The following is a 9,912-nucleotide window of genomic DNA, read 5'->3' as shown; positions in this document are numbered from 1 at the left end:
GGAAGCAGCTGAATGGATAAAGAAAGTATGGTATTCATACACAATGGATTATGACTGTGCCATAAAGAAGGATAAATACATCAATTGTAGGAAAATAGATACACCTTGAAGACCTAACGTTCAGTGAAGTAACTCAGAAACATAAGCTTAAACGTTGCATAGTTTCTCTTATATTAGGAACACAATATATAAAGTGCTAATTAAGATAGACAATAGGAAATAGGTGGATCTTTGGCATATGGGAAAGGCACTGAGAGATGGAGGAAAAAGAGGGAAAAAAAGGGAAATGAGATTTTTAAAAGGAGGGGGACTGTGAAGTGCTGTGTACATGCACTAAGTATGAGGAATATGATCACCATGTAGAAAGAAAGAAAGAAAGAAAGAAAGAAAGAAAGAAAGAAAGAAAGAAAGAAAAAGAAAAAATTTTAAAAAAAGAATTAAGATATATCATGTATAAGTACCAGCTCCCCACAAAGCATGTAATCATCACGTACTACAAACATATATTATACCAGTAAAAAATGCTTAAGTCCAGCCAGGACTACGTATGAAGATCCAGTACCAGAAAAATAGAAAACATGACAAAAACATCCCATTTTAATACAAATACAGTTAAATCACTTGTCGTAGGATGGATAATCTTTTTTTTAGAGAAAGCATTGAGTCCTGGAGGTCTTAGTTTCCACCCATTCCTTGTCACTCAACTCATTTTCCCACTTAACTTTAGTTAAAAGCAAGAGAGGAGAATGTACATTATGTTAATAAAGTTAAGCCATATGTACGAGCAAAAGCTTTTTTCCCTAGCTAATGAAATTAAACACAAGCAGATGTTTCAAATGTTCCCTACAAATACTTGAAATTTTGCCACTTTTCACAACAACCTTGATACATTCCAATTTTAAAGCCAAGTTGAGCATTTTGTGTCTTAATTCTGGCTTTGAATAATAAACCACAACTCCTTTCAAGGAACTAAAAACAAAACAGAGTAGGAAAATGTGGTCAAAATTTCATATTGTTAAGTCTTTTCATAAAACAAAAAAAGAAAAGAAAGTGAAATTCTCAACACAGTAGGTAGAAACACTGAAGGAAAGCAATATTTGGAGATGAGACTGAAAAGATGTTCAGCATCTCCTCAATTCTGGTTTATGCTGAGAAAACAGAAACCTCTATGGATATCTGATTCAGAAAGGAGTGGCACGTCTATGATACACTTTGCTTCCACCACACAAAACTCGCTTCTGTTGCAGTCAACACCAAAACAAGGTGGTCATTCTTCTACGTGATGTGTTCAGAAGAGAAATGGATCTTGGAGAATGATGGTAGATTACTGAAAACTGAATCAAGTGGTGACTCCAATTGCAGCTGCTGTACCAGATGTGGTGTTCTTGCTTGAAAAGATTGACACATTTTCTGATACTTGGAATATAGTTATTGATTTGGCAAACACCTTCTTCTCCATATCTATCCATAAGGCCCATCAGAAGCCATGGTGGCAGGCACGGAAGTTGTGCATGGGCTCAGCAACATGGACTCCCACTCAGCAAGGCTGATCTGGCTGCAGACAGTGCTGAATGCCCAATATGCCAGCAGCAGGGACCAACACTGAATCACCAATATGGCACCATTTTCCAGTGTGATCAGCCTGTGGCCTGGTGGCAAGTTGATTATATTAGACTGCTTCCTTCATGGAAAGTATTGAACTTTGTCCTTACTGCCAGACACTTATTCTGATATGGATTTGCCTTCCTAGCACATAATCCTTCTTCCAAAGTACCATCAGAAGACTCACAGAATGTCTTATCCACTATCATTAAATTCCACACAAGATAGCCTCTGACAAAAGAACACATTTTATGGGCAAAGAGATGAGGCAGTGGGCTCATGTTAATGGAATTCACTGGTCTTATCATGTTTCTCACCATCCAGAAGTGGTTGGATTGACAGAAAGGTAGGAATGGTCTTTTGAAGCTATAGTTATAGTGCCACCTAGGTGGCAGTAGCTTACAGGACCAGGACAAAGCTCTTCAAAAGACTGCATACAGGGGCTGGGGATTTAGCTCAGTGGCAAAGCACCTGCCTGGCAAGTGCAAGGTCATGAGTTCAGTTCCCGGTACCAGAGAAAAACAAAAAACAAACAAACAAAAAAAGACTACATACATATTGAATCAGCATCCACTATATAGTACTTTATCTCCCATAGGTAGGATTCATGAGTCCAGGAATTGAGGGGTGGGAGTGGGAATGGTACCACTCACCATTACCCCCATTATTTCCACAGGCAAAATTTTGCTTCCTGTTCCTACAACCTTATGCTAATTCTTTATGGAATTAGAAGTCTTAATTCCAGAGGGGAAAGGAAGGTTTATACCAGGAAGCATAACAATGCTACCATTGAATTGCAAGCTAAGACTTCCCCCTGGTCATTTTGGTCTCTTCATGCTTCTGAGGAAACAAGCTAAATTGGGAGTCATAGTGTTGGCAGGGGTGATTGACCCAGACTATCAATGGGAAATTAGACTATTACTCCGCAATGGAGGAAAGGCAGAATATACTTGGGGTGCAGGAGATCCTTTAGGGCATGTCGTAGTATTATCATGCCCAGTTATTAAAGTCAAGGGGAAACTACAACAACCCAATCCAGGCAGAATAAAAAATAATCCAGAACCTTCAGGAGTGAACGTATGGGTCACCCCACTAGAGAAAGAACCAGGACCTGCTGAGGTGCTTGCTGAAGGCCAAGGGAATGCAGAATGGGTAGTAGAAGAAATTATTAAGAAATACCAGCTACAACTCTGTGATCAGCTATAGAAACAAAGATTGTAATTGTAATAGTTCTCTCTTTATATGCTTCCAATGTAATATAATGTTGATAGACTTCATATGACTTCTTAAATATTGTTAAATAATGTTCAAGTTAGGAAATGTTAGGAGTAAGCATCACCCAAAGAAAACTTGCCTTCCATTCTAGGGAAGGAATTAGCATATTTTTGTTTGTATATAGGGTAGTTATAACATGTTAGGCATAATTGTGCACTTGTCTTTGTATCTGGTTTGAAGAATTGTGTCTGGTTGTCAACTTGACTATGTGGGGATTATGATAGTTAATTGGCTGTGTCAGCATGAGTAAGAAACACCCAACAAATTGGCTCAGCATAGTTCTGGGTGTGGAAGAATCACCCTAAGATGGATTGTCACCATAATGATATAAAAAGGAAATGAAGAAGGAAGGATTGCTTCTGTTTCTTCAGAGGACCTCCAGTCTTCACCTTCACATTACACATTCTCTTCAGCTTTCCAGAACAGATCCTTCAGACTTCCATTGCAGACTCTTTGGCCTTCTGATATGGACTTGCATGGGACATCACAGTGAGCTCCAGGGCTTTGACTGGATCCTTTGGATCTCCAGTGTGCAGGCAGACCTCCTGCTACATCTGACTCTGTTGGTAAGCACTGTAAGCTAATTTTGTAAATTCTTATGTATTCATATGTCTCGCATTAAACCTGTTTCTCTAGTAAGCACTGACTGATACAGCAAGATCCTATTTAATATAGTATTACTGTACAAACCTATTTCATTCTCAGCAAAAGTCAGTTCAACAATCTCTGTTGTCACTACAGGGGCACAAAAACTTCAATTTGTCTTCTAAAAGTGGATTTTCATATTTTTCACAAGGATTTCAAGCCAAAAAGTTAATAGCTCTCAGGATATTCAGGATGGTTGTGTGACTTAGAGAAACTAGACTTAAAAGACTATGTTCCCTAAAACACACACACACACACACACACTCACACACACACAGAGTACAAGAGGTAGAAGACAGAAGACAAACAGAGAAACATAGATATGGGCAGGTAGAGAGAGTAGCAATGAGAATAAATTGTGGTTTTAACTGATTTGGATCTTAAATGTGTCCCAAAAGTCTGTGTTGAAGGCTTGGTTCCAGTCGTTTGCACAATTGAAAGGTGGAGGAACCTGTAGGAGGCAGGACTCAGTGGAAGAAACTTACATAATTGAGGGAATGATCTTGTAGAAATACTAGAATCCAAGTCTGGCCTTTTCCTCTGTCTCTCCTTTCTTCCCAGTCACCAAGAGGTGAGCAAGCCTCCTCCATCATGCTCTCATCCCATGATGTACTGTGATGCCACAGGCCAAAATCAACAGGGTCATCCAGGTGACCAGACTGAAACTTCTGAAACCAAAATAAAATTTCTGTCTTCCTTAATTTATCATCTCAGAAATTTTGTCACAGTTGAAAGAAAGCTGGCATACATAGTAGGGTAATTTTTTTTTAATTTTGTTGAGTTTCTTACAAAAATGTATGAACAATGTGGCTTTCTTTATTTTGAACTTCTGGAAAAATTTTATTTGCATTTGAGATGCAGATTTAGAATTCTAAAGTTTTTCCTGAGTAAGTTGTCTTTGGGTAAAATTGCTGTGGGTAGCAGAATCACACTCCTCAGTTTCAACACCCTTGTCGTAGTATCGGTTTAACATTCTTATTTTATTAGTACACGTTTGCAATACATAAAGTTTACATTCATATAAAGGGGTAGGTAACTGTTCTTAACATAGCTTGATTCTTTTTATTACTTTTCGCTCCCCACCCTCCTCCTTCCCTCTCTCTTTACATCTCCTTTCCCCATTTTTATTCTTGTTATTATTATTATTATTCTTTTTAGCTCATATTGGGCTACACACCATGTTTATATTCAACTTGGGTATTTGGTACATGTACATGACATACCTTAAATCTTTTTCCTTCCTTCCTTCCATTTCCCCCCTCCCCATACTCTTACTCTTGGTCGCTTGGACCCCTTCCCATCTGGAAAAAAGATCTATCTCCTTGATTCCTTTTTATCAATCTTTTATTTTCCTCTTTATTTGTACTTTGCATTACTCAAATGAGAGAAACCATATTATATTTAAGCTTATGTGTCTGATTTATTTCACACAACATTATACTTTCTGAGTGTATCTACTTTCCTACAAATGCCTCAAATTTAGCCTACTTTATTGCCAAATAGTATTTCATCATGTGGATACCACACTTCCTTTATCCATTCATCTGTTCATGGACATATAGGCTGTTTCTAAAGTTTACCTATTGCGAATTATACTGTTATAAACACTGTTTTCTTTGCTCATATTTGGCACTGCAATTTATAATTTAAAAGGTGGTAGTAAATAGGGAAGATTAGAATAATGACATTTAAAATAAAAACAGCTAGTGACACAAATGCTATTCTTAATTCAGGCTAAGAATTTTCATTTCCCACCTTAATGTTATCCCTTGACGTTTAAGCTTTAAGATCTTCTATTTTCTTTGACTGTGCTTACTTACCTACTCCTGTAAACCCAGAAAGGCAGCTAAAAAAGTGGTTCATTCTGATGTAACCTCACTCAGTCTCTTTTGACACTCCTTTTGGGTTGACACTTTTAGGTTAGTGGCACTGATTTCTGAAGAAAGTAACTGTCAATTGATGCCGAGAATTGCTATGAACAACAATAAAGCATAAACAGGTGCAGAACATGGAAGAAATGCTTCAGGATGAGTACTCATAATCATGGGTAAGTGAGTTGTTGTAAAGGCAGTGTTAAAATGAAAGTAACTATAAAGAGAAACATACTATGGAGATTAGATTTCATCTACTACACTAAATGTTGCCTTACAAATATGAATTATAATAACCAGACTTGAGCAAGAATAAATGAAAGAACATACAATGCCAATGTTTCTAAACAAATGCAAACATCCTACTTTATAAGGTTCTGGTCCTGTGTAAGCATAGGGTCCTCATTGTTCACCTGTATCCACCTTCCCACCTGTGACCTATCCAAGAAAATTAAAGCAGTCTTCACACACATCCCACTGGAGAAATAGGAGAGGGCATCAGAGACAAGGAAAACTCAGTGGAAAAGACTCCAGGTTGGAATTTCTTGGACAGAGGAATAGGCATTCCTCTCGTAGTCAAGCCTCTTTAGCTAAGCAGATGGGTAGATGGAGAAATCTCTTGAAAATTCTTCTTTGTTTTGTTGAAATTTGCTTTGTGTTATTGTCTTCACATAACCGAATCCTGTCTGACTTTTTCAGCAGGACTATTTATAAACTTTGGACCACAACCCACAAACACCAACCTCCAGAGCCTGAATTTCATGTGATAATGCTCTCTATCAGTATCATTAATCTGGAAGGACGAACTGTAGAGAAATAGCTAGATTACCCTAGCTGCCCATGTGAGTTTTCCAATAATGATTTTTTATTCTTTTCTATGAGCATTTGCCCTTTTGAGGTTATTGGGATTTACTGGTTTGTTTTGCACCCTAGAGTTGTATTAGCATCTGGTTAAAGTTTGCATCCCTCACCAACCTGAACAAATAGGTACATATACTCATGCATGCACACCACACACACACACACACATACACACATTTGTTTTTCCCTGTAGGCTTCATATTTAGTAGCTTAAAAGAAACAGGCACTGGGCTAAGATCTTCCTCCAGTTTCCCTGATCAGGAAGAGTGAAAAAAATCTGTATTACTTTATTGATTCATTTTGAGATTTCCACCCTCCTCTCTAATTCCATGTCCTTTTTCCAAATTGAGGAAGTGAGGAGACGGGAGCCCTATCTTTCTAATCTAACATTGCTTTGGGCTAGAAAATTAAAATTTTTAAAATTCAGTAAGGAAAAAATACCTTTTAGAAAGAATAAACCAAGGAACTATAAATCATCTTCTAGGTGCTTTTTAAAAACAAAATATTATTATAAAGGTTCAGAACACTGTGAGAATTGTGCTTTGGGAGCCCAGATGGGTGTGGATACAGAGCTGAGGAAGCTGGGGTTGGTGCCAAGTTACTATCCGGGCCCTGCAGGGGGCCAAGCACAAGTTTGGGAAAACAGAGTAGGAGTCAGACACTATTGTGGTCTAGATGAAGGCAGAAAAAGACAGTACACCACAGGCTTCCTTTCTGGCTTGTTCTTATCTGACAGTGCAGAGGGTGGAAGCATGCCCGGGGTGCAGGTGAGGAACATTTAGCCCTAGCAGGCCAAGGACTCCACATCCCCTCCTCTTCTTCACTACCAGTTTACCACCCCACAGCCCCTCCACTGGGGCACTCAATCCCCCCTCCCCCGCCAGGACCTCCCTGGGCCCTCCCACAGTCTCCCACCAAGCTTGGGAGTTCTTCATAAGTATCACCAGACCTGAGTTTGCAGTCTCATTAGGCAGACTGTGAGAAAGTAGGTGGTGTTTGGGCAAGTGTGATCTCCTTCAACCTGCAGCCTGGGAAACTGTATCCAGCCACGCCGTACTGGGTAGCCAGAAGATACACCATGGTGAAAATCGCTTTCAACATACTCGCAGGGGTGCAAAAGGAGGAGGCGCAGCAAGACGTGGAGGCCCTCGTGAGCCGCACGCTCAGAGCACAGATCCTGACGGGCAAGGTATTTGTCCCAAGAGTGCTCCTTACTGCCTGCTAGGGTTTAAAAATGGTGTGTGTGAAGGGCAGAAAAAGGGCCATGTGGCAGACGACAAAACGCAGGCTTCCCAGAAGTTCTTGATTCCAGGGGTAAGGCCTCTTTAAATGGTCCCTCGGGTTTGCTTTGTCTCCCTAGTTCTGTCTGCTCTCACCACCTTCTGCCTGCCACACCCCGTCCCCCTCTGCATATGTGCAAGTCCCTGCATTTTCCGTGGATTCCAACACATACTGCTTATCCCTGAGGGAAGCTGGAAGGAGTCTGAGGAGATCTCCTGGAACTTGGTATCATCTTCACCTGAGGAATGGCTGGAGAGTTGGGTATCCAGAAGCACCCTGCGCTGTCCCCAGCTCCATAGCTAGTGCATAGGCAGAGCATACACAAGGTGCGAGCAGTATCAAAAGACTTAAATTTTCTTTCCTTCCTTTTGACATGGGTAGATAAATCTAAGTTTTTCTAGGATCACTATTGCGAAGGTAGGGGTAAAGGTCAAGTTCAATTTCCACCTATACTGATTGGAGCAAGTGCACGTGTGTGATAGGTGCTATTAAGCATTAAGTAGAAGAGCTGTAAAAATTTTGTTTGGTCTTAATTCAAATTTTGGGCGTTCACTGTGCCCTCTTACTGCAAAAGTCTTGTGTGATTTCAGAGTGGCATGTCCTTAAGAAAACACTCTTATGTAAAAATAAATTTCAGGATACTTTTCTATTCCTTTTCCTTTAGCTGTTTCTTATTGAGCAAGATACTACTTCATCCATGTAGAGTTCTGAAGTATGTCTAATATTGCTGTAAATTACCAAATTTCCCAGGAACTGGGGAAAGTTACTCCTCAAAAAAGATAAAATCTATTTACTTAGTCTAACTTTTTATTTTGTTTAAATGCCTACCATGTTTTCAGCATTTGCAAACTACTCCTCATTTTTTTTCAGTTAAATAGCAATTTTAAAAGGCAATCATATTTTCTTTTGATTCTATTAACTCTGGAAAGTGCTGGAGCTTGCAGTTCTGTCCTAACTTGTTTTCTGCAGAAAGTTTTAACTGTTGTATTCAGTGGGGAGATTTGAAAAGTACTACGTGTGAAATGAGAACTCATGTCATAAAATTTGATTATGCACTCGATTTCCAGTACTAATATGTTTATGCAGAACTTTTAATAAGAAAACTTTCAGTGTTTAACTTTGCAATCAAGCTAGCTTATTGTGCACTAAACACTTTAAAACTCAATAGTAACACTTCTTTGCATTTTTTTTTTTTTTTGGTTTTTTTCCACGACCTTGCGCTTGCTAGGCAGGCGTGCATTTTTGAGGTTTTGATTACAGAAACTGGGATGTGTGGCTGTTCTCCTACTAATTTTGTAAAAGACAGATTTTTGGGGAGGCTTAGTTAAATGGCAGCAGTTAAAAATAGCCACCAGTTAATCCCTGTTTTCTCCATCATCTGCCAAAACTCCATGACTTGTAGATAAATTCAGTTAATACAGAAATAATACTTTAGCCAGGCCTGTGGGTGTGGTGTAGAATAAATAAAAAAGAGCATTTCTCTGCAGTTATATTTCCTTTTTGAGATTTGTGAGAAGCTTCCAAATTCAAAGCTGCACACTATAGGACACTGACAAAAATTCTTCACACACTACATTGTGCTGTATTGATCAACTAGATCATGGGTTGAAAAAAACAGACTATTATGCTGGAGGCTGTGCATGTTGAATTTAAAATACTTCTCAGAGAGAAATTAACTATGGTCATTGATGGGCTCAGTAACCCTGAACTTCACCAAATTTAATTGATAGCTAAAAACCCTCAGTTCTATTAGTGATAATTTATGAAACTGAGACTTTCACATTTAGACTCTCCTTAAGAATAACTTTCCTCAATTATTAGAAAGCAAAATGAAACTATAATGTAAATTGCGCTTTTCATGTCTCAGTTGCAAGAAAAAAATTCATTCCTCTGAGAATTTCAAATTAAGCCATTTTGTGACAGCACACCACTCCACTTTCTAATTATCAATAATTATCTGACATACAGTTTATAAGCCTCCAGCTCTCGATTACATTAATTTTCAGTCAAAATTTAAAGTTTTTTCTTTGTAGTGCTAATTTTAGTTAGATTTTAATAAAAATAATTAAAAGATCAAAATTATTGGAGGCCAAAAAAGACATTAAGATTTAGAGTATTAATGGAGGGAATGAACTGAAATAAATTTAAATGAGAAAATGTGAATATCAAATGTTGAGCTTTAAAGAAAACTCTTTAAAACATAAATGATCTCTGGGTCTTCCTTTTTCTATTTACCATCAAATTCATGCATTTATTTTCTTTTTTTTTTTTTTTTTTTTTTTGGTTTTTAATCAAACTCAGGACTTTGCGCTTGCCTGGCAGGCACTTATGGCACTGAGCTATATCTATAATTGGAAGGATCTGATATCATTTGATT

General features: G+C 38.4%; 1 protein-coding gene across 5 annotated transcripts in view; it reads left to right on the top strand.

Annotated features, from left to right (window-relative positions):
* The first annotated feature begins 6,958 nt into the window (after nucleotides 1-6,958).
* Itm2a (integral membrane protein 2A) overlaps nucleotides 6,959-9,912 on the top strand; it is an 8,689-nt gene continuing 5,735 nt past the window's right edge. For 2 of the 5 annotated variants that reach the window (XM_013508830.1, XM_013508829.1), the window contains exon 1: nucleotides 6,959-7,443. In XM_013508830.1, coding sequence (XP_013364284.1) covers nucleotides 7,333-7,443 — 111 coding nt within the window. In that variant the 5' untranslated portion in view covers nucleotides 6,959-7,332. The remainder of the gene's footprint in view (nucleotides 7,444-9,912) is intronic. The other 3 variants (XM_013508828.1, XM_005412649.2, XM_013508831.1) reach the window with 3 other exon arrangements.

The sequence above is a fragment of the Chinchilla lanigera genome, unplaced genomic scaffold, assembly GCF_000276665.1.
Source record: "Chinchilla lanigera isolate Chin_1 unplaced genomic scaffold, ChiLan1.0 scaffold00156, whole genome shotgun sequence".
NCBI classification, from domain to species: domain Eukaryota; kingdom Metazoa; phylum Chordata; class Mammalia; order Rodentia; family Chinchillidae; genus Chinchilla; species Chinchilla lanigera.
Note: the sequence above shows the minus strand (reverse complement) of the source record. Positions and strands in the feature narration are given on the sequence as shown.